The 27,707-nt window shown below is 41.5% G+C and overlaps 1 protein-coding gene across 12 annotated transcripts in view; it reads left to right on the top strand.

The window, feature by feature from the left end:
- Positions 1-26,288, top strand: part of LOC110493954 (eukaryotic translation initiation factor 4B) — a 43,886-nt gene extending 17,598 nt beyond the window's left edge. For 2 of the 12 annotated variants that reach the window (XM_090205180.1, XM_021568576.3), the window contains exons 8-15: positions 5,367-5,546; positions 5,820-6,072; positions 9,575-9,666; positions 14,601-14,853; positions 15,048-15,082; positions 22,673-22,790; positions 24,640-24,712; positions 25,929-26,288. In XM_090205180.1, the coding sequence (XP_090061306.1) occupies positions 5,367-5,546; positions 5,820-6,072; positions 9,575-9,666; positions 14,601-14,853; positions 15,048-15,082; positions 22,673-22,790; positions 24,640-24,712; positions 25,929-26,009 (1,085 nt within the window). In that variant the 3' untranslated portion in view covers positions 26,010-26,288. Of the gene's footprint in view, positions 1-5,366; positions 5,553-5,819; positions 6,073-9,574; positions 9,667-14,600; positions 14,854-15,047; positions 15,083-22,672; positions 22,791-24,639; positions 24,713-25,928 lie in introns of all 12 variants that reach the window. The other 10 variants (XM_021568577.3, XM_021568575.3, XM_090205181.1 and 7 more) reach the window with 5 other exon arrangements.
- The last annotated feature ends 1,419 nt before the right edge of the window (positions 26,289-27,707 follow it).

The following is a 27,707-nucleotide window of genomic DNA, read 5'->3' as shown; positions in this document are numbered from 1 at the left end:
CTTCTTTTGTTGGCACTCCAATATGACCCATAAACATCACAAATGGCCCTCATACCACCCTCATGGAGTCTGTTTCTGACCGTTTGAGCAGACACATGCACATTTGTGGCCTGCTGGAGGTCATTTTGCAGGGCTCTGGCAGTGCTCCTCCTTGCACAAAGGCGGAGGGAGCGGTCTTGCTGCTGGGTTGTTGCCCTCCTACGGCCTCCTCCACGTCTCCTGATGTACTGGCCTGTCTCCTGGTAGCAACTCCATGCTCTGGACACTACGCTGACAGACACAGCAAACCTTCTTGCCACAGCTCGCATTAATGTGCCATCCTGGATGAGCTGCACTACCTGAGCCACTTGTGTGGGTTGTAGACTCCGTCTCATGCTACCACTAGAGTGAAAGCACCGCCAGCATTCAAAAGTGACCAAAACATCAGCCAGGAAGCATAGGAACTGAGAAGTGGTCTGTGGTCACCACCTGCAGAACCACTCCTTTATTGGGGGTGTCTTGCTAAATGCCTATAATTTCCACCTGTTGTCTATTCCATTTGCACAACAGCATGTGAAATTTATTGTCAATCAATCAGTGTTGCTTCCTAAGTGGACAGTTTGATTTCACAGAAGTGTGATTGACTTGGAGTTACATTGTGTTGTTTAAGTGTTCCCTTTCTTTTTTGAGCAGTGTATTATTGGCCCTGGTCCTATAAGAGCTCTGGCACTTCCCACGAGCTGGGTTGTGACACAAACTCACACTCATTCTTATGTTTAATACATGTATCATATAGTGTGGCAAAGAACAACATTTGAGTGTGCTGACCCTGGTGCAAGAGGGTGGTACGCAGCTGGAGGGTGAATGTTTGAAGGGGTACGGGACGATAAAACTTTTGGGAACCACTGATCTAGTCTGCTGTGTTTACTTTGTTATCCAGGTCCCTAATGCCTCCTGTATGATTATGAATATCAAGTAGTGTTGGGCGATTATTGTGATATATCGAAGATAATTGACAGCCATGCGACATACGATCTCGGCCATATGGCCGAAGCCTTTCACATTTTTTTTAATATCAGACTTAATTATTTCAAAAGGTTATTATATATTTTTTCCCCCTCTTCTCTCCATTTAATATGAATATGACTTCAGTTTTTATAGATGCTGGCTTTCTCCCGCTGCCTCCTGCCATGCTACTTCATGACAGGGTTCACACAAGGTGCTTAAAGTACTTGAATTTGGCACTCTGGAATTCAAGTACTGGAATACCTTGAAAATCTTACAATAATTAAAATAGAGAACAGATAATGATCAAATATTTGAATGAAAAATGTATTGGTCTTGCAACTTTCCATGCAGACAAGTTTTATTTCCTCACGTGTTTCGCACTGTGCTTGCCAGGCAAGCTCGCTCATTCCACTCGCACTGCCACTCAGCCAGGCAGGTGCAGAACTGACTTATTAGGCACTGCCAAACGTCACATCCATAGCTAAAATGCTAGGCAAATGTAGTTTTAAAATGGTGTTTTCCAGGCCTGGACAAGTTTTGGAAAATCATCCAATCCAAAAGTTTTTGAAAAAGTAATGGAAATTGTAATTTCAGTTCATTTATTTATTTAGGCACAGTTTAAAAAATATATTTTATCAATCAAATAAAAATCAACTTATCAGCCAGGATCGGAATGACAAAGTTTGCACGCATCACCTGCATAGTGGACTGTTGCTCAAGTAGAGAGACAGTTGGACATTGCAGCAGCAGGTCTAGCCTATAAAATGTTATCCTGAATACTGACTGGTTAAAGCATTCCAGCCGGTGTCTTTTCTACAAGTTACCACCAGCAAAATGTATGATTAAAATGCCTATTTGCTCTGTTCCATTTGAGAACGCAATCCACCCTCTCATTAGCCCAGGCAAGCAATTTATAAACTTAATGTCTAGAAGCTTTTGATAGTGGAGATAGTCTAAAAGAAATGGGAGACTAACATTTAGTTTTCAACAGCAGAGATTTGTATAACCTTGCTATTTTTCTGACATTTGCAATGTTGTTTCAGTATTCGAACTCGATCTCCAGATGTTCAATAGTAATGAACATGTCGAGACGAGACAAACAGGCAGGCAGCGTTTCTCAGCCAGTCGAAATCATGAATTGGCAATTTAAAAAAGTTCAAACGAAACAAAGTGCAGCTAGTTTGCAGTCTTTCCAGCTTCAGTTTGAAGTGATTGTGTTGTTGGCTAGCTCCTCTGAGCAACAGTGTCCTGACGAGTGAGCATATTTTCTATTCCAGGTGAAATCGCTCCTTATTAGCTCATATTTATCGATGTATCCAAATAAAAGTCAATAGAAACAGCACAGCAAGTAAGTGAAAAGTAGGTTTTGATTTTGTTTTGCTGGTAATGGGGACATACATAAATGCCAACAAAATAACTTTTTGGTCAGTGTGTAACCTTTTTTTAACTAGGACTAATCACGGCCGGATTTGATACAGCCTGAATTCGAACCAGGGACTGTAGTGACGCCTCTTGCACTGAGATGCAGTGCCTTACACCGCTGAGTCCATGTTTGTCTGTAACCTATTTAACTGTACTAGAATGCTTAAAAGGCTGCAAAAATCGTAAATATCGGTATTGTTTTTTTGGCAAGGAAAATATTGGTTATTGGTCAAAAATGCGGTGCATCACTAATTCTGATGTTTGCCAGGTCTTGCAGTCCCAAGATAGAAGGGGGGGATGGGGGAATTTCAGCAGGCAAGAAAATGGCCTTGCTGAAATCCCCCCCTCTCCCTTCTAATTTCCTTAATTTTGTCACTTTCTATAGAACGAACTTCACATCAGGATAGGCAACCAAAACAAATAATTAATGTGTGTGTTATATTAAGCAGAGGGAGTAAAATGTAGGCAAGCAATAAACATTTCAGAACAGCTACTAGTTGAATAAGACATGGGAGAGATGACGATTTATAGACTAATACACTTGAAACAAATAACCAAACTGCAGACATTACTAGTGCCTCCCCCGCGATCAAACCACCATAAGTCTAATGAAACGCAGCCTAACATGATCATTGACAGCTGCCTTGAAGGACACACATAAAAAATGCTTTCTGCTAAGATCAGTGAAATGTAGGCTAAACTGACAACAGAGTGAAGAATAGAAATCTCACCTAGCAAGCAAGACGCAGCATTGAAGAATTGAGTGCGTTCACGCGAACGGGAGGGAGAAGTCTGTCGGGGGAGATTTTCGGCACAACTTCGTCTAAGGCCGAACAGCCGTACCAATATATCCTCCAGACACCGGCTTCTCGGGCACTTTCACTTAAATAGAGAACAGATTAACTAGGTAGCCAATTCAAAACCGATTTTGTACCGTCTAGGTAACTGTTTAGATATTATTTGCATGTATGAATGTTTTCGTCCTGTCCCCAAAAACATTCCACTGACACTAGCAAATAAGGCCATACAAAGTTGATTTAACTTTTGTGAACGATTCATTCTGATTAATCTAAATGGTTCTTCTTGATGAGACAATTCACTGCCATTGTATTAGTTGGGATTCGATTCAATCGCTGTGAATCGAATCATGTTAATCAAAATAATAATTTGAGATTTTTAAACATTAGGAAAAAAATATTAAATCTAGCCTTGTTTTTGGATTATGTGTCTTAACTTTCTTTCTTGATACTTCCATTTGATTTGGGCTGAATATTTTGTGGGCTGAATAAAAATATTTGTAACCTACTATAGCCATTTGAGCTTTTGTTATATTGATTGAGCAAATTATTTCATTTGTCATCAAACGTATTTGGTTGTAATGTTTTACATCAAGGGTGGTCAGCCATCCTCCAGGAAAGCTAATGTGAGTCACCTGTACAGGCTTTTATTCTAGTCCCCCTCTAACAAAACATCTCCAGGCTCAGGGTTGACCACATGTTTTATACAGTTGCCTAACAGGTATTTTACTTTTTGGGGCGGGGTTAAGTGCCTTGCTCAACAAGAAACGGGAGATGGTACATGTGATCAGAGAGCAGCCTCCCAGTGTCTACCACATTGCGCTTTACTTTTTTTATACGTACATTGACACTGCCAATTGTTGGCCATGGAAACTTAATTAAAAGTCAATCTATATGAACCCTGTATGTATCGGTATCTATGCAAGGACCGGTTTTGTTTTTTACTTTACCATCTATAATGCTATTTCACTGTTTTGGTTTGTTAAATGTGATACACCACCCCTGCGTGTGTAATGTCAGTTATTCTGTTTTCTGTTGATTGTCTATTAGTTTGTGTCTTACTGTCTGCAAACAGCTTGTTTGTTAGGAATATTCTGGAAAAGTTGTGCCTAAAATGGATTGTATTAGCCGCTAATGCTAATTGCTAGTTAGCTGGCTAACTCCCAATGGTTAAATCAGACTTTCCCAAACTCCACGAGGTGCAAAAGAGGGTAGTGCGTACAGCCCAGTACATCACTGTGCCAAGCTTCCTGCCATCCGGGACCTCTATACCAGGTGGTGTCAGAGGAAGGCCCTACAATTTGCCAAGGACTCCAACACCCTAATCATAGACTGTTCTCTCTACTACCGCACGGCAAGCAGTTCTGGAGCACAAAGTCTAGGTCCAAAAGGCTTCTTAAACCCCCAAACCATAAGACTGCTGAACTGCTAATCAAATGGCTACCTGGACTATTCACATTTTATACGCTACTGCTACTCGCTGTTTATCTATGCATAGTCACTTTACCCCTACCTACATGTACATATTAGCTAAATTACCTCTACAAACCTGTACTCCCGCACATTGACTGGGTACCGGTGTGCCCTGTATATAGCCTCGTTATTGTTATTTTATTGTTACTCAATTTTTTTTTTTTACTTTTGTTTATTTTGTAAATATTCTCCTCTCTTATTTGCATCATTGGTTAAGGGCTTATAAGTAAGCATTTCACGGTAAGGTTTACAAAGGTTGTAAATGTGACAAATGGTGCCAGTGTGCCACATGTGCATGTGACAAATAACATTTGATTTAAAGTGCAACGCTTTGTCAAATTTTGCAGTAAATCAGATGTCTTTGACCCTGCCACAATGTGCGATTCATGAGCTCCAGTTTTTCGACCTAAAGATAATGAAAAATAGTACATCACGTGAATTGTTCCAGTATTATTCCCCAAACTTGCACTGTGAGTGCTTGGCGTTAGTCAAGTCCTTTTTTTCAACCTGACACTTGCGGAGTGGCAGAGTTTTTAGATCCTGCAGTTGCATTAATCTGTCTGCGGTTGCTTGTGCTAAACTAAACAGAATAAGTGCTTCCCTGTGTTGCCCTCATATTTCAGTTAGACAGCGGTATGCATAAAGCGACTAAGTCTTGGCGCTTGTACTCCCTCTACTCTACCGCAGCCTTTGGCTCCCGCAGGGATAGGGATGACGGAGGGCGACGTGCCTTCGGCAGTGGGTACCGCCGTGACGATGACGATCAGAGTGGCGGAGGTGGTGGTAGCCGCTATGGGGCCCGGGATCGCTACGGCGGAGACCGGGAGGGCCGGTACGAGAGGCAGGACGAAGGGCGCGAGGAGAGAGGTGAGGGTAAACTACCCTCAAATTGTTCTCAATATTTTATTTATTACAGTTTATTATTCTGTGTTATTCAACCCTGTAACCACATGTCCATCCTGCTACCCCCACTGACACCACCCTTCCCTCAGGTTCCCTGCCTAGATCCCCTTTAAATAATTAGCAGTGCTATATTACATCTCACTATGAACAGGACTCCCTTGGGGATTATGCCAAGGTTCAAATTAAGGTTAAATATAGACAATGTAACCCATGTATCTCCCCACCCCGCACAACCAGTTGGTCCCACCGAGAGGCCCAAGCTGGTCCTGAAGCCGCGCAGCATGGCCAAGGAGGAGCAGCAGGCCGGCAGCGGTGGGGCTCCCCCAGCTGCTCCGGCAGCCGCCCGCAGCTCTGGTCGAGCCTCCATCTTTGGAGCGGCCAAGCCCGTGGACACAGCGGCTAAGGAGCGGGAGGTGGAGGAGAAGCTCCAGAGGCAGCTGGAAGAGGACCAGTCCAAGGGCTTCGATAGGAAACCTCGCGACAGAGACAGGTGAGGGGTTGTGGGTATAGCAGGAAGCGGCAGAGCTGAATTGAGCGTGAGTCTGGTAGAGTTCTTGAGTGATTTTTATGGTAAGCAAAACACTATGCAAGAGCAACCTGGTGCAACATAAACAGCATTATAACTCAGATTTTGTGCTTGTATTTAATGTTTTCAGCTCTAAATTATTACACATTTTGTAATATCTACAGCAGCTGTTTATTGGTAATTTGGTCATGGGCCCTCTGGAAACAACCTTTCCCTGAATTGTGTGTGTTATAAACTCAGCAAAAAAAGAAACGTCCTCTCACTGTCAACTGTGTTTATTTTCAGCAAACTTAATTTTTGTATGAACATAAGATTCAACAACTGAGACACAAACTGAACAAGTTCTACAGACATGTGACTAAAAAAATGGAATAATGTGTCCCTGAACAAAAGGGGGGGGGGGGGGGGTCCAAATCAAAAGCAACCGTCAGTGTCTGGTGTGGCCACCAGTTGCATTAAGTACACTGCAGTGCATCTCCTCATGGACTGCACCAGTTCTTGCTGTGAGATGTCACCCCACTCTTCCACCAAGGCACTTGCAAGTTCCCGGACATTTCTGGGGGGAATGGCCCTAGATCCAACAGGTCCCAGACGTGCTCAATTGGATTGCGATCCGGGCTCTTTGCTGGCCATAGCAGAGCACTAACATTCCTGTCTTACAGGAAATCACGCACAGAACGAGCAGTATTGCTGGTGGCATTGTCATGCTAGAGGGTCATGTCAGGATGAGCCTGCAGGAAGGGTACCACATGAGGGAGGAGGATGTCTTCCCTGTAACGCATAGCGTTGACACTGCCTGCAATGACAACAAGCTCAGACCGATGATGCTGACACACTGCTCCAGACGCTGACAGGCCCTCCACAGAGTACAGGCTTCTGTGTAACGCTCATTCCTTTGACGATAAACTCGAATCAGACCATCACCCTTGGTGAGACAAGAACGCGATTCGTCAGTGAAGAGCACTTTTTTGTCAGTCCTGTCTGGTCCAGCGACGGTTTGCCCGGTAATGTAAGGCAGGTTCTCACCAGACAACAGGCCTACAAGCCCTCAGTCAAGCCTCTCTCAGCCTATTGCGGACAATGTGAGCACTGATGGAGGGATTGTGCGTTACTGGTGTAACTCAGGCAGTTGATGCCATCCTGTACCTGTCCCGCAGGAGTGATGTTCGGATGTACCGATCCTGTGTAGGTGTTACACTGGTCTGCCACTGCGAGGACGATCAGCTGTCCATCCTGTCTCCCTGTATCGCTGTCTTAGGCGTCTCAGTTCGGACATTGCAATTTATTGCCCTGGTTACATCTGCAGTACTCATGCCTCCTTACAGCATGCCTGTTTTCATAACTGTTCACACAGATGAGCAGGGACCCTGGGCATCTTTCTTTCTGTGTTTTTCAGTCAGTAGAAAGGCCTATTTAGTGTCCTATGTTTTCATAACTGTGACCTTAATTGCCTACCATCTGTAAGCTGTTAGTGTCTTAACGACCGTTCCACAGGTGCATGTTCATTAATTCTTTATGGTTCATTGAACAAGCATGGTAAAGTGTTTAAACCCTTTTACAATGAAGATCTGTGAATTTTTTACGAATTATCTTTGAAAGACAGGGTCCTGAAAAAGGGACGTTTCTTTTTGTTGGTGTGTGTGTGTGTGTCACACAGTATCAGTCAAGTTTGGGCACCTACTTATTCAAGGGTTCTACATTGTAGAATAATAGTGAAGACATCAACACTATGAAATAACACACATGGAATCATGTAGTAACCCAAAAAGTGTTTTTAAAAAAATCAAAATCTATTTATGTAAGAGCATACCAGATGGGATGGCATATCGCTGCAGAATGCTGTTTTAGCTGTGCTGGTTAAGTGTGCCTTGAATTCAAAATAAATGACTGACAGTGTCACCAGCAAAGCACCATCACACCTCAATGCTTCACGGTGGGAACCACACATGCGGAGATCATCCGTTTTCCTACTAATCAGACCAAATGACAGATTTCTGTCGGTCTAATGTCCGTTGCTCATGTTTCTTGGCCCAAGCAAGTGTCTTCCTCTTATTGGTGTGCTTTAGTAGTGGTTTCTTTATGTGAATCAGGCCTTCATGGTCAAATTGCTGCAGTCTCCTCTGAATAGTTTATGTTGAGGTCTGTTACTGGAACTCTGTGAAGCATTTATTTGGGCTGCAATCTGATGTACAGTTAACTCTAATGAACTTATCCTCTGCAGCAGAGGTACCTCGGGGTCTTTCTTTCTTTCCTGTGGCGGTCCTCATGATAGCCAGTTTCATCATAGCGCTTGATGGTTTTTGCAACTGCACTTGAAGAAACTTTCAAAGTAGTTTAAATGTTTCACTTTGACTGACCTTTATGTAATGATGGACTGCTGTTTCTCTTTGCTTATTTGAGCTGTTCTTGCCATAATATGGCTTATTTGGTAAAAGGCCATCTTCTGTATACCACCCCTACCTTGTCACAACACAACTGATTGGCTCAAACGCATTAAGAAGGAAAGAAATTCCACAAATTAACTTTTAGCAAGGCACACGTGTTAATTGAAATGCATTCCAAGTGGCTACTTCTTGAAGCTGGTTGAGAGAATGCCAAGATTGTGCATAGCTGTCAAGGCAACGGGTGGCTACTTTGAAGTATCTCAAATATAAAATATTTTTATTTGTTTAACACGTTTTTGGTTACTACATGATTCCATATGTGTTATTTAATAGTTTTGATGTCTTCACTATTATTCTACAATGTAGAAAGTAGTAAAAAAACAAAAAAAAAACATGGAATGAGTTGGCGTCAACTTTTGACTGATACTGTGTATTTTCATGTTTGTGTGGGTCATTCCTAAAACTAACATGCCAATCATTTCATCCAAACTTCTTGTGTGCATCAACTGTCTGCGTAGCCAGGCGCTAAAATAGAACTTGGTTCTTTTTTTGATGCTTGATGTGATGCAAGTCCCACCTCTCCCATCTCCTCATTGGTTTTTAGGAGCATATACCCACTTGAGTGATTGAAAGATTAACGTCCAGTTGGTGCCGGTAATGCACCTTAAAGTTGGTTTCTAGGTTTCCCCTTATCTGTGGATTAGTTGTTGGAATAAAGAACACACGATTTTGTGTGACCCAAAATGGGTTCAAATTTAGCAAAGATCCAGATAAAATTTACCTTGTCCAGTTCAGGTACAATAACAACCCAATGTTTATATCCCATGACAAATTAGCTAGCAACAGTAAGTTAGCTAGTTAAATGTCCATGAATGTTTCATGTGTTTTATACCTGTCCCCAAATGAATATTGTTGGTTTAGATTTCGTTTTGATATTTCAACATGCGTGTCCAGATCGCGTTTGGTGAGCATGTTGATTTTGTCGATCCACACACGGACGTGCCTGGTCTAGTCAGCATGTTATTGATATAATTCATATCGTCTTAAAGTATTTACTCAAAACCTTTCTCTTCTGTCCTCAGGGACCCAAGCTGGAGGAATGAGGAGCCACCTTCTGAGCGGTCCCGCACAGGAAGTGAGTCATCACATCCCGGAAGTACCTCTGGAGGGAGAGGTGAGGGTCAACCTTATTTTGTTTCTTCTGAGTTCAATCCGGTTCTCTTTGTAGTCTCTTCGCTTGTGGTGTAAGCACTCTTAGATGATCAGTTTTAAGTTTTACCCACAATATTCAATGTATTGTCACTGTATATATTTGTTTTCAGACTAGTGGTCCCTTTTAAACAGCCACTCTTTTTCAGCAGTATTTCAGGAAATGCATATCTATAGTATATACAGTCCAGTGGAGGTTGCTGAGCGGTGGACGGCTCATAATAATGGCTAGAACGGCGCAAATGGAATGGCACCAAACACATGGAAACCATGTATTTAATACCATTAGTCTTATTCCGCTCCAGCCATTACCACGAGCCTATCCACCCCAACTAAGGTGCCACCAGCCTCCTGTGATACATTGGGGTATGAAATGATTGACAGCCTTGAATAATACAAATACTGAGTTATAGTATCGCAATGCTCATTAGTATCGTGGCAAGTAGGGTTGGGCTGATGTGACTAAATTAAAATGCAAGACGATATATTGTGACGTGCAAGATTACGCTATTTTACGAATCAAAACTGCGGTTTTATCAGTTAGGCTGTATCAATATGTTGAAAATTCTAAATTAATTAACTAAGCCTTTATTTATTTTTTTGCCACCAATGATTTATTTAATGAGAATGTGACTATAATATTGTTAATATTTTTTTTGTCCCAGCCCCCGTCCTCGCAGGAGGCCTTTTTTGTGGGCAGTCATTGTAAATATGAATTTGTTCTTAACTGTTGCTTAGTTAAATAGCACAAAAATGGCAGTCTCAAATAATTTTGTCATTAACGGCACTAAATGATTATCGGATATCACCATATTTGGAGTAGTATATCGTAGAAGAGGTCTCCACAAATTTTGCCCAACCCTTGTGGCAAGGTAACAAAACATGAAGCGGATTTAACTGATTTAAGAAAATGGCCGTAATGTTGGAAACAAACAACTGTCTTGTCATCCAGTCATATTTTTTTTCCCCCCAAGCTATAACGCACAATATATTACATAAAGCAGTTTGGGAGTTTGGTCTGCTTTTTGTCATTTTTGCCATGGAAAAAATATTGGCATACTGGTAATAGAGGTCTACACTGGTCCAAAAAGTTGGACCTGTCCCGAAATGGACCTGGGGCTTTCCCACCTGGACCTGATATGCATAATTGAGCATTTTTAAACATAGAAAACTTCTCCGATTTGGTCCCGAGAACAACTAAACCCGTATAGACCTGTTTGGATCCAGAACCCTAAAGTAAAAACATTTTTAAGCTACTTTATTGACCGGAGCTGATAAAGCGCAACAGAAGATGAGCCTCTCTAGAAGGAGGGGGAATGGACGTACTGTGAGCGAGTGACATTGGGAGGGAGAGAAGAGAAACGGCAAGTAGACTTGCACTTTAGAAGACTAATAGCTGCCGTAGCTTGGTTATTTATCAATAAATATGATTACGTAGTACTTTTTCTTAACGGCTTCAAACCGGGAGTCGCTAGTTAAACTAGCTAATAGTAGTTAGCTAGCTAGGCTAATTGAGGCTGCTTTCTCATCCTACAGTTATAAATAACTCTATTCAGAATATTAGTGCCTTCAGAAAGTATTCATACCCCTTCACTTATTCCACATTTTGTTACAGCTTGAATTCAAAAGGAATTAAATATATATTTTTCAATGTCTGCTTTTTTCATTTTCCAATAGGTGCCCTTTGCGAGGCATTGGAAAACCTCACTGGTCTTTTGTGGTTGAATATGGGTTTGAAATTCACTGTTCGGCTGAGGTACCTTACAATTATCTGTATTTGTTGGGTACAGAGATGAGGTAGTCCATTCAAAAATCATGTTAAATACTATTATTGCATATTTGATTTGTTTAGCACATTTTTACTCCAACTTATTTAGGCTTGTCATAAAAGAGTTTAATACTAATTGACTCAAGACATTTCAGCTTTTCGTTTTTAATTTATTCCACTTTGACAATATGGGGTATTGTGTGTAGGTCAGTGACCAAAAATAAAAAATGTATCCATTTGAAATTCATGCTTAAACACAAAAAATTTGCAAAAAGTCTAGGGGTGAGTACTTTCTGAATCCACTGTAAGTAGCAGCCTACCTGTTGGCTCTTGTTCGTTGACTATCCTTCACAAATTTTTATTTGTCATTTTATTTCCATGACTAGCCTATTAGCTGCTTTGATGACTTCTGATTGGCCAACACCAAGCTGAACGCCACGCTCAACTCTGGTGAAAAAATATCAAATGGCTCTCTCGACTGCCGTTGTCTCGTTTGGATCTGTACGGGCCCTTCTGGACAAGTCAGTTAAAGTTACACATACCAGTGGTGGATTTAGGCATAGGCGGCATGGGGCACCCTAACACAATTTATTTTATTTTTTTTCAGAATGGCGATATTTGCACGATTGGTTTTCTATCGCTCATTTGCACTAGTTTGTTTCTTGTTTGATGTGCAATTGTGTAGTAATCAGGTTATCTTCTTTATAAGTGTGTTATTCTATTTGTGTGATATAGGATTTGTGCAATTTTGTTTTATTTGTGTGTTAGCAATAGGTAATATTGTAATTTGATTCTCTTTATTTGTATTTATATACAATTTGTTTCTATTTGGCTTTGTTACTACTTTTTGATATTTTGGTTATTTTTGTATATATTATATTTATAGTTTTAAATGTTATGATTTGTGTTCCAAATGTCTGAATAAGAGCCCGTTTGCACTGTGAAGGGAGCGTTGTACGAGATCTTATGTTTGTTGGCAATTTCTCGCATGGAATACCCTTCATTTCTCAGAACAAGGATAGACTGATGAGTTTCAGACGAAAGGTCTTTGTTTCTGGCCATTTTGATCCTGTAATCGAACCCACACATGCTGATGCTCCAGATACTCAACTATTCTAAAGACCAGTTTTGTTGCTTTATTACAACAGTTTTTTTCAGCTGTGCTAACATAATTGCAAAAGGGCTTTAATGATCAATTAGCCTTTTAAAATGATCAACTTGGATTAGCTAACACAATGTGCCATTGGAACACAGGAGTGATGGTTGCTGATAATGGGCCTCTGTATGCAAATGTTGATATTCCATTAAAAAATCTGCCTTTTCCAGCTACAATAACAATGTCTACACTGTATCTCTGATCAATTTGATGTTATTTGAATGGACAAAAAAAATTGTTTTCCTTTCAAAAACAAGGACATTTCTAAGTGAACCCAAACTTTTGAATGGTTGTGTGTGTATATATGCTGTGTACCCATATATATGCATACTGTGTATACACATACAGTTGAAGTCAGAAGTTTACATACACCTTAGCCAAATACATTTAAATTCAGTTTTTCACAATTCCTAACATTTAATCCTAGTAAAAATTCCCTGTCTTAGGTTTGTTAGATCACCACTTTTATTTTAACAATGTGAAATGTCAGAATAATTGTAGAGTGATTTATTTGAGCTTTTATTTCTTTCATCATATTCCCAGTGGGTCAGAAGTTTACGTACACTCTAAGTATTTGGTAGCATTGCCTTTAAATTGTTTAACTTGGGTCAAACATTTTGGGTAGCCTTCCACATGCTTCCCACAATAAGTTGGGGAATTTTGGCCCATTTCCTCCTGACAGAGCTGGTGTAACTGAATCGGGTAACTGTAAGCCTCCTTGCTCGCACACGCTTTTTCAGTTCTGCCCACAAATGTTCTATGGTATTAAAGTCAGGGCTTTGTGATGGCCACTCCAATACCTTCACTTAGTTGTCCTTAAGCCATTTTGCCACAACTTTGGAAGTATGCTTGGGGTCATTGTTCATTTGGAAGACCCATTTGCGACCAAGCTTTAACTTCCTGACTGATGTCTTGAGATGTTGCTTCAATATATCCACATAATCTTCCTCATGATGCCATCTATTTTGAAGTGCACCAGTCCCTCCTGCAGCAAAGCAATCCCACAACATGATGCTGCCACCCCCGTGCTTCACGGTTGGAATGGTGTTCTTCAGCTTGCAAGCATCCCCCTTTTTCCTACAAACATAACGATGGTCATTATGGCCAAACAGATCTATTTTCGTTTCATCAGACCAGAGGAAAAGTACAATCTTTGCAGTTGCAACCCGTAGTCTAGCTTTTTTTTTTTTAGGTTTAGGAGCAGCGGCTTCTTTCTTGCTAAGCGGCCTTTCAGGTTATGTCGATATAGGGCTCGTTTTACTGTGGATATAGATACTTTTGTATCTTAACTCCAGCATCTTCACAAAGGCCTTTGCTGCTGTTCTGGGATTGATTTGCACTCTTTGCACCGAAGCACGTTCATCTCTAGGAGACAGAACGCTTCTCCTTCCTGAGCAGTGTATGACTGCGTGGTCCCATGGTGTTTATACTTGCATACTTTTGTTTATACAGATGAACGTGGTACCTTCAGGTGTTTGGAAATTGCTCCCAAGGATGAACCAGACTTGTAGTGGTCTACAATTTGTTTTCTGAATTCTTGGCTGATTTTCTTTTTATTTTCTCATATGTCAAGCAAAGAGGCACTGAGTTTGAAGGTAGGCCTTGAAATACATCCACAGGTACACCTCCAATTGACTCAAATGATGTCAATTAGCCTATCAGAAGCTTCTAAAAGCTGTTTAAAGGCACAGTCAACTTAGTGTATGTAAACTTCTGACCCACTAGAATTGTGATAGTGAGTTATAAGTGAAATAATCTGTCTGTAAACAATTGTTGGAAAAATGACTTGTCATGCACAAAGTAGATGTCCTAACCGACTTGCCAAAACTATAGTTTAACAAGAAATTTGTGGAGTTGTTGAAATGACTCTAACCTAAGTGCATGTAAACTTCAACTGTATTTGAATACTGTGTATGGTCTTGCTTTGCATGTCTCTTCACCAAACTAAAATCACAGCATCCCATCTTTACCACAGCCTCACGGCGCAGAGAGAGCGAGCGCTCAGTGGAGAACGAAGTATTCAGCGGTAAGGAGGACGACCCTCCCTCTCCGGTGGCTCGGCCCTCTTCTGCCAACTCTTCCACCTTCTCCTCCAAGGAGCCCCTCAAGGTGATGCCTGCACCGCCACCTAAGGAGAATGCCTGGGCCAAGCGGCCTGCATTGAGTACCGGGTCCAGCGAGGGATGCGCCCCTATCTCTACCAGTGACACGGCACCTCCCAAACTGAGGTCAGAACATGTTCTTATACGTCTTCTATATTGTATAGCATCTCTAGATAATGAAGTGGCCAATTATGTCTCATATTGATGTCACATCCATTACCAAAAGCCTGTCTATTTTAGTGACAGTGGCTAAGAGTAGTTTAGAATTGTTTTGTTGCAAGCTAGTTAGTTAAACGTCTGAATGTCCCATCTCTTTTCAGCTTGAGTTCTACAAATGAAAGAGGATCGAATAAGGGTAAGCCTCTCGGAGACCGCAAAGGCCTTGCTTGTGTGTTGTATTAGTAGTTCCTTCCAAAGGAGTAATGGAGACTTTGTCCTAATCTAATCCCAGAGTGGACCGACTAGGCCTTTCGGTCGTACTCTTAAGAGATTCTGAGTGTGATTGACACTTTTGGGTTCTATTCACCCCCTCACCGTTCAATCACTGCTGGATAATTATATTTTACAAGATCACCAGGACTTGACGTTGACTTTTATATGTACTTGTCCTTTCGACAAGTAGGATTTTATTTATTTATTTATTGTCCAAAAGCCCTAGTCACTTGTTTCAACAACAATAAGATTTAACACAGAATGGGACAAAAATGTAGGCTACACTCTACCTATAGGCTTGAATATGCAAAGAAGCAACACTGCCTCTAAGGCTCTCCTGGAGAATGGTTGGCATAGCCTGACAACGTACATAAAATGATTCTGCTGCTCTGTCATTCGCGGCATACTTTGGTCTGAGACTACCATCATTGAAGCTGTTTCTGGTGACGCTAACGAGGGGTGTCAGCTATTGGATCTGCTCTAACCAATCAGAGTATCAAAGCCAAATTTTCAAACCGCCGCTTTGCCCAAGTGTGTTCTGGGTCTGGCCCAACCCATTGGTTACTGGACCAATCAGACAGCCACGAATATGTTCACATTCGGTGACGGGTCGGGGTTGTTCTCAGATCTAGACTCATTGAGGAGAAGAAACAAACGTCCATGGGTTTAGCGTTTAGCCAGAGCAAGGAGTCTGGGTAGCCAGGCAATGGTTCGCCACTCATGGGTTGCGTTTACACAGGCAGCCCAATTCTGATATTTTTACCACCAATTGATCTTTTGACCATTCATATCAGATCTTTTAACATGTGATATTTTTCAGAGCTGATCTGATTAGCCAAAGACAAATTGGTGGAAAAAATATCAGAATTGGACTACCTAAGTAAAACGTAGCCTTGGTGGCCTATAAAATATTGTAACATAAGCACAACCAAATCATTTTTGTCTTTATAAAATAATTCCTTCCACGGCTCAGAATTAAGGTTGTCTCTATAAATATGTCTACGGTTCATAACTCTCTGGGACAGTTCTGGGAGCACATTAAAACATTTAAAGCAATGAGGCTGATGTAACACTAAAATGTTAGTTTTATTTCTTCATATTATAAGCTCAACAATACGCACATGGCTTTAGGCTATGCACGAATGTTCCAAAATGCTATTAACGGGAAAACACTAATCAAAAGCCCACCGCATGCCCTAGCGGTTTCAGGTGAAAATACCCGTTAGAAATTAGAAGGGAGATCTAAAGATGCATCAACTAGCATGCATTTCGGCAATGACGAGCTGTGTCCGAATACCCATACTAACATACTGCATACTTAATGAGTATATACTACATACTATATACTATTAGTACATTTTAGTATACTGTAAATAAACGGTATCTTTTCAGTTGTGCACTAGTGCTTTGCCTGTCTACTGGAAATGGATGATTTTGCTCTGCAAGCTCTTGCTAGCTTGTTAGCATAACAAATGACAAGCTAAAAATGTTACGATTTTGGGTGTGTTCATAAATTCAATCTGGAGTGCCGGAGTGCGCTCTGGGCGTTCGTAACTCCAGAGCGTTGTCAGATTGTCTGTAAATTCAGTGATTCGCTCTCGGGGTGTTCACACTGGATGCTTTGGAGTAAAGCATTCAACGGCAGTAAAGCACCCAAGCGAACTGTCTAGCGTTAGCTAGCTACTTCCAGACACAAATGAGAGAACACCTCACTGACAGTTTTACTCGCCCTTGCAGAGCTGATTAGGCTGTGTTCATGTTATACAGATCGTAGGTGACTAACTGTGCTGCTGGCAAAAATTTAATTTAAAAAAATGTTAAAAGTCCAACTTTTACTGACACCGGCTGTATTCAAAGTGGTGTTGAGCGTTGGTAAATTCATCAGGTATTCTGCGCGAGAGTGCTCTGAAATCGGAGTGGATAGCCAAAATGAACAAGGACGACTATACCACTTAGCTGTGAATAATTAAGTCAATAAACGTTGGGTTAGTTAATATACTGCCTAGCAACTTCAATGTATTAGCCAACTAACGTTACGGAACTAGCTAACATACAAACTAGCTAACGGTACATACTGCTGTAATTCTATGCGGTTCGTAAGGATAGCGTAGCGAACAAATTGTCAGCCAACATAACATGTAATTAAGTAATGACATCAAATAAGTTACATTGCTCAACATTTTCTTAACATTTGTCATAATTAGTTAAAGCAATTAATTTGTATTCGATCTCGTCAGACTTCAGCTGCATATTTTCCACCATTTTCTTCAAATCGGAAAATGTTTTGAAGCCACGCCCATTTTCTGAATTGCATTATGGACCCTAAAAGCACAGAAATGGTGTCCACTACATGTATAATTCATTTTTGGGGGAAATTTTGTGCGACATCCGGGAACTTATGGCATACTAACTATATCCACACTGACCAATAAGCATACTATATACTCAATTCACGTCACAAATAGTATGGTTAGTATGAGTATTCAAACAGAGTTTAGGATTATGCCTTTTGGCTGCTGGACAAATAAACGTTGATTTTTTTAAAACTAATAGAACATGAGAAATGCTTGTGTCATATTAAGTGTTAAAATAATTCTCTCAATATTTCTGTGGTTGTTTTGCTTAGGCTAGGCTACTTTGATTGAACCAAGCCAAGACATGCTTAATAAAAATTACATAAACCTCCAGGTTTAAAAAAATTAAAGCTGGAACATGTCACTTTTTTGGTGATCCAACAAAATTCTCATAGAAATGTGCGTTATACGGTGCATAAAGTATTCAGACCCCTTCACTTTTTCCACATTTTGTTATGTCAGTCTTATTCTAAAATTGATTGAATACATGTTTTTCCTCCATCTACATAACACACAATAATGATGAAGCAAAAACGGGTGTAAACATTTTTGCAAATGTATTAAAAATAGAAACACCTTATTTACATAAGCATTGCCTGTCAGAGCAAAAACCAAGCTATAAGGTCAAGGGAATTGTCTGTAGAGCTCAGACAAACTTCCAAAGAAGTTTGGAACCATCAAGACTTCCTAGAGCTGGCCGCCTGGCTAAGCTTAGCAATCGGGGCACGCTCCAGAGTTCCTCTGTGGAGATTGGAGAACCTTCCAGAAGGACAACCATCTCTCCAATCAGGCCTTTATAGTAGAGTGGCCAGATGGAAGACATTCCTCAGTAAAAGGCACATGACAGCCCATGTAGAGTTTTCCTGAAGGAATCTGAATTCTGAGAAACAAGATTCTCTGGTCTGATGAAACCAAGATTGAACTCTTTGGCCCGAATGCCAAGCGCCACGTCTGGAAACCTGGCACCATCCCTACGGTGAAGCATAATGGTGGCAGCATCATTTTGTGTGTGTTTTTCAGCGGCAGGGACTGGAAGACTAGTCAGGATTGAGGGAAAGATGAACTGAGCAAAATACAGAGATCCTTGATGAAAACTTGCTCCAGAGCGCTCAGGACCTCAGACTGGGGCAAATATTCACCTTCCAACAGGACAACCATCCTAAGCACACAGCCAAGACAACGCAGGAGTGGCTTGGGGACAAGTCTCAAGGACCTTGAGTGGCCCAGCCAGAGCCCGGACTTGAAGACCGATCGAACATCTCTGGAGAGACCTGAGAAAATTTATGCAGCAATGCTCCCCATCTAACCTGACAGCGCTTGAGAGGATCTGCAGAGGAGAATGGGAGTAACTCCCCAAATACAGTTGTGCCAAGCTTGTAGCATCATACCCAAGAAGACTTTAGGCTTTAATCTTTGCAAATATTTCTAAAAGCCTGTTTATACTTTGTCATTATGGGTTATTGTGTGTAGTGATGAGGGGAAAAAAACTTTAAACCATTTTAGAATAAGGCTGTAACAAAATGCGGTAAATGGCTATGTTGACAGAATCAAGCCTTTAGACATTAATGTTAATTGTCCTATATTATATTTGTCAAACATGCCTATAGTTATGTTAAGTCTCATTAAAGTAGCCAATATGCATATCACCTACACTCTGTGTAGGCTTTTTTATTTATATACAGGAACAATATATTTGAGTTTTATTCCAATGTTGGCCTCTGATGATCCATTTCTGATCTGAGTAATTGTTTTATTTTGATTTTCATTAATTGTCCATTTGGACAACTTAAATCTATATTCTTCTTGTCAATAAATAGTTTTAACCCTTGTCCGGGACAAGCGTTAATGTCGAGCCCTGATCACGTTCCAATTCTAAAATATACTGAACAAAAATATAAACGCACCATGCAACAATTGCATCGTTTCTCTGAGTTACAGTTCATATAAGGAACATATGACTGGCTAGGTGCAGAGGCACACCCACTTAAGTCAACTACTTGGGAGCCAGACCCAGCCACAAAATGGCTTTATTACAGACAGAAATACTCCTCAGCAACGTTCCCTTCAGACAAGCTGTCGCCATTGGCATCGGCTTATGGGGAACGTAATATTTCAAATCAAAATCCCTCTCCTCAGACGATCCCTCAGGTGAAAGTAGCCGCATGTGGAAGTCTTGGGCTGGCGTGGTTGAGGCCCGTTGGACGTACTGACAAATTCTTGCAAATGGAAGAGGCTTATGGTAGAGAAATGAACATTCAATTCTCTGGTAACAGCTCTGGTGGACATTCCTGCAGTCAGCATGACAATTGCACTCTCCCTCAACTTGAAACATCTGTGGCATTCTGTTGTGTGACAAAACAGTACATTTTTTTGTGGTATTTTATTGTCCCCAACACAAGGTGCCCCTGTGTAATTTTATATATATATATATATATAAAAAAAACTAGGCAAGTCACAAACTCCTATTTTCAATGACGGCCTGGGAACAGTGGGTTAACCTCTCTGGGATCGTTCGGGACGCTAGCGTCCCACCTCACCAACAGCCAGTGAAATTGCAAGGCGCCAAATTCAAAACAGAAATCTCATAACTACAATTCCTCAACCATACAAGTATTTTACACCATTTTAAAGATACACTTCTCGTTAATCCAACCACAGTGTCTGATTTGAAAAAGGCTTTTCGGCGAAAGCAGAACATATTATGTTAGGTCTGCAACTAGTCACAGAAAGCATTCAGCCATTTTCCAACCAAAGAGAGGTGTCACAAAAAGCAGAAATATAGATAAAATTAATCACTAACCTTTGACGGTCTTAATCAGATGACACTCCCAGGACTCAATGTTACACAATACATGTATGTTTTGTTCGATCAAGTTCATATTTATATCCAAAAACCTCAGTTTACATTGGCGCCATGTTCAGAAATTCCTCCAACATCCAGAGAAATTGCAAATAACAGAAATACTCATCATAAACTGATGAAAGATACATGTTTTACATAGAATTAAAGATAAACTTGTTCTTAATGCAACTGCTGTGTCAGATTTCAAAAAAGCTTTACGGCAAAAGCACAATATTCAATCTAAGGACAGCGTTCAGCCACAAAAGCAAGCCATACAGTTACCCGCCAAATTGTGGATTCAACAAAAGTCATAAATAGTATTATAAATCTTCACTTCCCTTTGCTGATCTTTGTCGGAATGCACTCACAGGACTTTCACAAATGTTCGATTACGTCCATATTTATGTCCAAATACCTCAGTTTTGTTCACATTTAGTTCACTATTCCAAAGGCACAATGCGTGAGCGCAAAATCCAGACAAAGTCAAGAGTTCCATTACAGTTTGTAGAAACATGTCAAACGATGTTGACAATCAATCCTTAGGGTCTTTTTATAATCAATCTTCAATAATATTCCAACCGGACAATAGCGTATTCATTACAGAGGAAATGGAAGGAACGGCGCGCCCGCGTGACCGCTTAGTAAACAACTGATTGGCCTCAGCCTAGTCCACTTGTTGAAACAGCTTTTATTCGACACCCTTCCACAATAGAAGCCTCAAACTACTTTCTAAAGACTGTTGACATCTGCTGGAAGCCTTGGGAAGTGCAATCTGGCCCCATAGACACAGCATATTGGATAGGCAATCACTTAAATGAAACTACAAACCTCAGATTTCCCACTTCCTGGTTGGATTTGTCTCAGGTTTTCGCCTGCCATATGAGTTCTGTTCTACTCAGACATTCAAACAGTTTTAGAAACTTCAGAGTTTTCTATCCAATACTACTAATCATATGCATATATTAGAATCTGGGACAGAATAGCAAGCAGTTTACTCTGGGCACCTTATTCATCCAAGCTACTCAATACTGTTAACTGCGTTGTTCAGGGGCAGAACGATAGATTTGTACCTTGTCAGCTCGGGGATTCGATCTTGCAACCTTTCGGTGACTAGTCCAACGCTCTAACCACTAGGCTACGCTGCCATGCGGTTTAATCAGTTTCTTGATATGCCACACCTGTCAGGTCGATGGATCATCTTGGCAATAGAGAAATGCTCACTAATAGGGATGTAAATAAATGTGTTCACAAAATTTGAGCGCAATAAGCTTTTTGTGCGTATTGAACATTTCTGGGATCTTATTTCAGCTCATGAAATACGTTACATGTTGCGTTTTTATTTTTTGTTCCATATAAATTGGTGATTGTTTCCCCTTCTAGCTCTTCTACCCTTCTAGCGTTTAATGATTAGCAGAGGATATGGGAGCGATTAGGGGGATTTGGACGAGGAGGCCACATCTTGACTGAAATTAATTGAAGAGTAGCACTGCCCAATTCTGGTCCTGGATCATCTCTCCTGTTGGTTCTCTTGTCTTGTTTCATTGGCTAGCTGGTCTGGAGGTTTGACGACAAGCAATGTGGAAACTCGCCCACCAGTACTTCACTCACACACAATATCTTCAAATTAATGTGGATGATGAGATGGGACAACGGAAGTAACTTTGAATAATTGGAATCACTCTAATTTACTGAATTGTCAGTTGAAACAAAACCCAGGAAAGAGGAGACGGCAGGAACAAAACTGGGCAGCCCTGTTGTAACGCAAAGTGGGGAACGCTTGGTCCTGTACGGGTGCAGTGTCTGCTACTTTCCCAGGGTAGTATTTAAAAGGCACCAAAGGACCTGAATTCAGTAGAAATAACACTCTTTTCCAGAAAACGTGTTCTCTCGTTTGTTCCTTGTGTATACACCCCTGGTGTTATCAAGCAGTTGACAGATTTTGTCATGAATATGACAGTAACTCATGAGAAATTAAGAGCAGTAAATATTTAATGGCTCTAGTTTCTTAATCAGGTGACTGTTGTCATTCAGCAAAAACAGCAGACCCTGTGGCTATTAAGGAAAATAGGTTCCCCAGGCCCAGGTTGTATTCAAGATTACAAAAGTTTGAACTGTGAACCTCCCAATCGACACTAGATGTTTTGTATAACTGCGGAAATGTAATGATCTGGAACGCAACCTGGGCTGTTGGCTGTGTGGAATGCAGTTGTATGCAACCTGGGCCGTAGGCTGTGTGGAATTCTGTTGTAGCCTTTAGTGGAGTTCCCGTCACCCAAACCCCTCCCTCAATCCTCACTGTTTGGGCTCTCCCTTCCAGACGAGAATAAAGTGGACGGTGTGCATCTGGACCGGGGCCCCCCATGGGGGAGAGGGCGGGCCGTAGGGCGGGGCCGAGGAGAGGGGGCCAACAGAGACCGACGAAGGGAGGAAGACAGGTCAGCCCAAAACGAATGGCATTAGTGGAATAGGCAGGGTATTGCAGCCAGGGCACCTCTAAAGGTTGGTTTATGGTTGGTGCGTCAACCATTGTTGGGAAAGAAGAAAGTTAAAAGAAATGCAATTGCTACCCTTATCCTTCAAAACAAAGGTCCTCAAATGCTTGCTAACTAAGTGGAAGCACCTTCACCAGGGCCCAAACTGTTCTCAGTGAGGAGAATGTGGATGCAACCGCCTATTCCCTCGACTCATGGCTTCCCAAAAGGTGACTGCACAGCATGAGACAAGAAGCAAGGGCTAGCTTGCCTTCACTACAAAAGCACAACATGATAATTTGGAAGTTTTGAACATTAAGTTACCATGACTGTATTATGTAAATATTAATGATAAAATAACAACCGCATCCAAGGGTTGTAGTGAATGGTTGTGGGGAGTAAAATTCACACTTTCAGACTTTGTTTAGATAGCTAATTCCAGTGTGGGACTCCACGAACTGTGAGCGCATTTTATGCACTGTATACATCTTACACTCCAGAACAGTAGTTAGCGATGTATATACCAGTTGTCAGTGTAAATGTAAGAAAACGTAAAAATGCTGACCGTGGTCGCAAGCTAGCAAACTAGTTTTGTTCCAGGACCTTGTGTGCGTTTGACTAATTAGTGAGAATTATTTATTTTTTTACCCCTTTTTTTCTCTCCCCAATTTTGTGGTATCCAATTGTTAGTTACATTCTTCTCTCATCGCTGCAACTCCCGTACGGACTCGGGAGAGGCGAAGGTGGAGAGCCGTGCGTCCTCCGACACACAACCCAACCAAGCCGCACTGCTTCTTGGCACAATGCCCACTTAACCCGGAAACCAGCCGCACCAATGTGTCGGAGGAAACACCGTACACCTGGTCGCCCTTGTCAGTGTGCACTGTGCCCGGGCCGCCACAGGAGTCGCTAGTGCGTGATGGGACAAGGACATGACGCTGGCCCAATTGTGCGCCGCCCCATGGGTCTCCCGGTTGCGGCCGGCTGCGACAGAGCCTGGACACGAACCCAGAATCTCTAGTGGCTGGCACAGCTTGCACTGCAATGCAGTGGCTTAGACCATTGCGCCACTCGGGAGGCAGCAGCTAGCTCACTTGTTACCTTGCCAGCAACACTCAGCATTCTTGCTAGCTTGTTGGCTAGCCATGCAAAGAATAAATATGATTAGAAATATTTCACTAGTATTCTAGTATTTGCTTGCAAGGTGTCTAACTTGGCGATCCAAAATATGTTTGGTAATAGTACTGGCTGATTTCGCCTTGGTTTTCCTCATGAAAAAAAAACCCCACTGAAATAGAAGTTTGTGACTTGGAGGTGTGCGCTCATGTGGGTGTTTTCTTGCATGTGTCGTTGCAAGTGGAAACATTTTTTTTTCACACTTCTTTAAACTGGATGGAACTGGTTAAAATTAACACTCCTGTTGGGTGACTTAGACGTATGTCCTCAACATGACACATTTCTGTTTAAGGCCCACAAACAAGCATTCCTGATTTAACTACTCAACTAATAGTCAGGCTCAGGTGTGCTTATGTTATAAGTTGGGGATACTGACCAACATCTCTGTGAAAACACCATGAGAACGTATGCAATCTTAACCAGCCTTTAGAGGTTATTCAAGAGATTGTGAGGGTGAATATTATTAGTTTTCTCCTGCATATCCACTTATGAGTGGATTATATTGGATCAATTGGAATTATTTGGTGTCCTACTGTTGAGCAGTGTGCTAGTGCCAGTTTGTGCACTCACAAGCTCTGACCCGCCGCAAGACTTAGCTGGACAGTGAAGTTTATCTTGGTCTTTATTCTGTTTGTAGAAAGTCTAAAAGAAGAAGCAGAGACTCGAGACCTGCACCAGAGCCAAAGAAATACGAAGAGTCCCCCACCCTTGTGAGTTCTGGTGCCACATAAAGTGGTCTTGACACACCCCATAGTGTATTTTCCCCAAACCCCCATACACTTCCCACCTCCCATGTAAAGTTTTGATGATACAGGGGTAGTTTCAGTTTCTGAATAATCAATCTTCCACTGAAAGTCTTCAGTCCTTTACTGCATTTATCCCTTCACATTGGCTTCAGTCCTCTACTGAAACTGCTAACCCGTGTAACCGCCCTTTCAGTATCCCTTATCCTCGCCAGCCTTTTTCCTCAATGTTTCCTTTTTTGTTCTTCTGTCTTTTTGGCTTTTATTGCAACGTCATATAACAGAAAAAACATGGGTCACATTTTGACACGTTTTCTAATATCTATATACAAAAGTGTTATGCATACATATAATGCATAGGCAGGTACAGTGTAATTACAGTTTAGGTGCACAGTGTGATATAGTTCTAAGACCGTACCCAAACCGTCCACGTGCCATTGTGTGCAAATTGATTTTGTCCCCCCACACCAAATGCAATCACGAAACGTAGGTTGAAATATCAAAACAAACTCTGAAGCAATTACATCAATTTGGGGACAGGTCGAAAAGCATTAAACATTTATGGCAATTTAGCTAGCTAATTTGTCCTATTTATCTAGCTTACTGTTTCAAGCTAATTTGTCCTGGGATATAAACATTGAGTTTTTATTTTACCTGAAATGCACAAGGTCCTCTACTCCGACAATAAATCCACACATAAAACGGTCAACAGAATAGTTTCTAGTCATCTCTCCTTCCATGCGTTTTCTTCTTTGTACTTTATATTGCGATTGGCATCTAACTTTCATAGTTACCACGACTGACTGAACTCGGTTCATCTTTCAATCACCCATGTGGGTATAACCAATGAGGAGATGGTATGTGGGTATCTGCTTCTATAAACCAATGGAGGAGATGGGAGAGGCAGGACTTCAGCGTCACAAATAGAACTGACTTCCAATTTAGCAACACAGACGCTTGTTGGCGCTCGCAAGCAGTGGGTGCAATAATTGAATAGCATGTATGTTTAAATTTATTTTGCGACGTGAGCGGTGTGGTCAGCATGTTACGACAACTGTTATATCCGTTACCTGTAGTTGCACTGTACCATGTAAATGCAAAAGTATTTAGAACTTTTATTGTAAAGTGGGACCAAGTGAGCAATGTTAGGATCTCTCCTGCTCTATTTTGTTTTTTGTTTCAGAAATTCAGCTCAGCCAGTAAATACGCTGCTCTGCTAATGGACAGAGAGCAAGGAGATGACGCAGAGAATGGTGTGGAATAAAACCAGAAGGGGAGAAAGAAGAGGAAATCCAGAATATCATTAAATATGAACATCTCCTCACCTGGAGTAGAGGCACCTGGGAAAGTCATCACTCCTTCCTTCTTTACTCAAAACCCATCCCAGACCCCTTCCCTACCCCATCTCTTCAGGACTTTTCAGTTTCTAAAAAGAGTAGTCACATACTGGACTTGTTTTAAATGGAAAAGGTAAGGGGAGTAGTCGACACTCAAGAAAAGAGAATTTAATTAATTGTAATAAATAAATAAAGTGGTGTAAAAATTATTGCTTATGTTTATGGTATTCGTTGGGTTCCATCCCTCTCCCCAGCGGAATAGGAAGAAGTTTGTTACTGGATCCTGACATTCCAGGCTGACCTACCTGACCTTGTGTGCGGTAAAAAAGCCAGTATTTATTTAACTGACAGAATAGGATAAAGGTACAGTACAGTGCCTTCGGAAAGTATTCAGACCCCTTCACTTTTTCCACATTTTGTTACGTTGCAGCCTTATTCTAAAATTGATTAAATAAATAAAGTCCTCAGCTATCTACTCTAGCCCACAATGACAATTCAAAAACAGGTTTTTAGGAATCTTTGCGTATTTGTATTTATTAAAAATAAAAACCATACCTTATTTACATAAGTATTCAGACCCTTTGCTGTGAGACTTGAAATTGAGCTCAGGTGCATCCTGTTTCCATTGATCATCCTTGATGTTTATACAACTTGATTTAGAGTTCACCTGTGGAAAAATTCAAATGATTGGACTATCTATATAAAGGTCCCACAGTGGACAGTGCATGTCAGAACAAAAAATATCTGCAGCATTGATGGTCCCCAAGAACACAGTGGCCTCTATCATTCTTAAATGGAAGACATTTGGAATCACCGAGACTTCCTAGAGCAGGCTACCTGGCCAAATTGAGTAGCCTTGGCCAGAGAGGTGACCAAGAACCTGATGGTCACTCTTGACAGAGCTCCTCTGTGGAGATGGGAGAACCTTCCATGAGGCCAACCATCTCTGCAGCACTCTACCAATCAGGCCTTTATGTTAGTGGCCAGCCAAAAGCACATGAAAGGCACATGACAGCCTTCTTGGAGTTTGCCAAAAGGCACCTAAAAACAAGTTTCTCTGGTCTGATGAAACCAAGATTGAACTGTTTTGCCTGAATGCCAAGTGTCACGTCTGGAGGAAACCTGGCACCATCCCTACGGTGAAGCGTGGTGGCTGTGGGGATGTTTTTCAGCGGTAGGGACTGGGAGGCTAGTGAAGATGGAGGGAAAGATGAACGGAGCAAAGTACAGAGATCCTTGATGAAAACCTGCTCCAGAGCGCTCAGGACATCAGACTGGGGCGAAGGTTCACCTTCCAACAGAACAACGACCCTAAGCACACAGCCAAGACAACGCAGGAGTGGCTTCAGTACAAGTCTGTGTCCTTGAGAAGCCCGGCCAGAGCATGGAATTGAACCCGATCAAACATCTCTGGAGAGACCTGAAAATAGCTGTGCAGTAACGCTCCCCATCCAACCTGACAGCGCTTGAGAAGATCTGCATAGAAGAATGGGAGAAGCTCCCCAAATAAAGGTGTGCCAAGCTTGTAGCGTCATATCCAGGAAGACTTCAAAGCTGTAATCGCTGCCAAAGGTGCTTCAACAAAGTACTGGGAAAAGATCAGAATATTAATGTCAATTGAATAT

This window comes from Oncorhynchus mykiss, chromosome 17 (assembly GCF_057628025.1).
Source record: "Oncorhynchus mykiss isolate SJ-2025 chromosome 17, ASM5762802v1, whole genome shotgun sequence".
In the NCBI taxonomy this organism is placed as follows: Eukaryota; Metazoa; Chordata; class Actinopteri; order Salmoniformes; family Salmonidae; genus Oncorhynchus; species Oncorhynchus mykiss.
The sequence above is the reverse complement of the archived record's forward strand: the minus strand, read 5'-3'. Positions and strand labels throughout refer to the sequence as shown.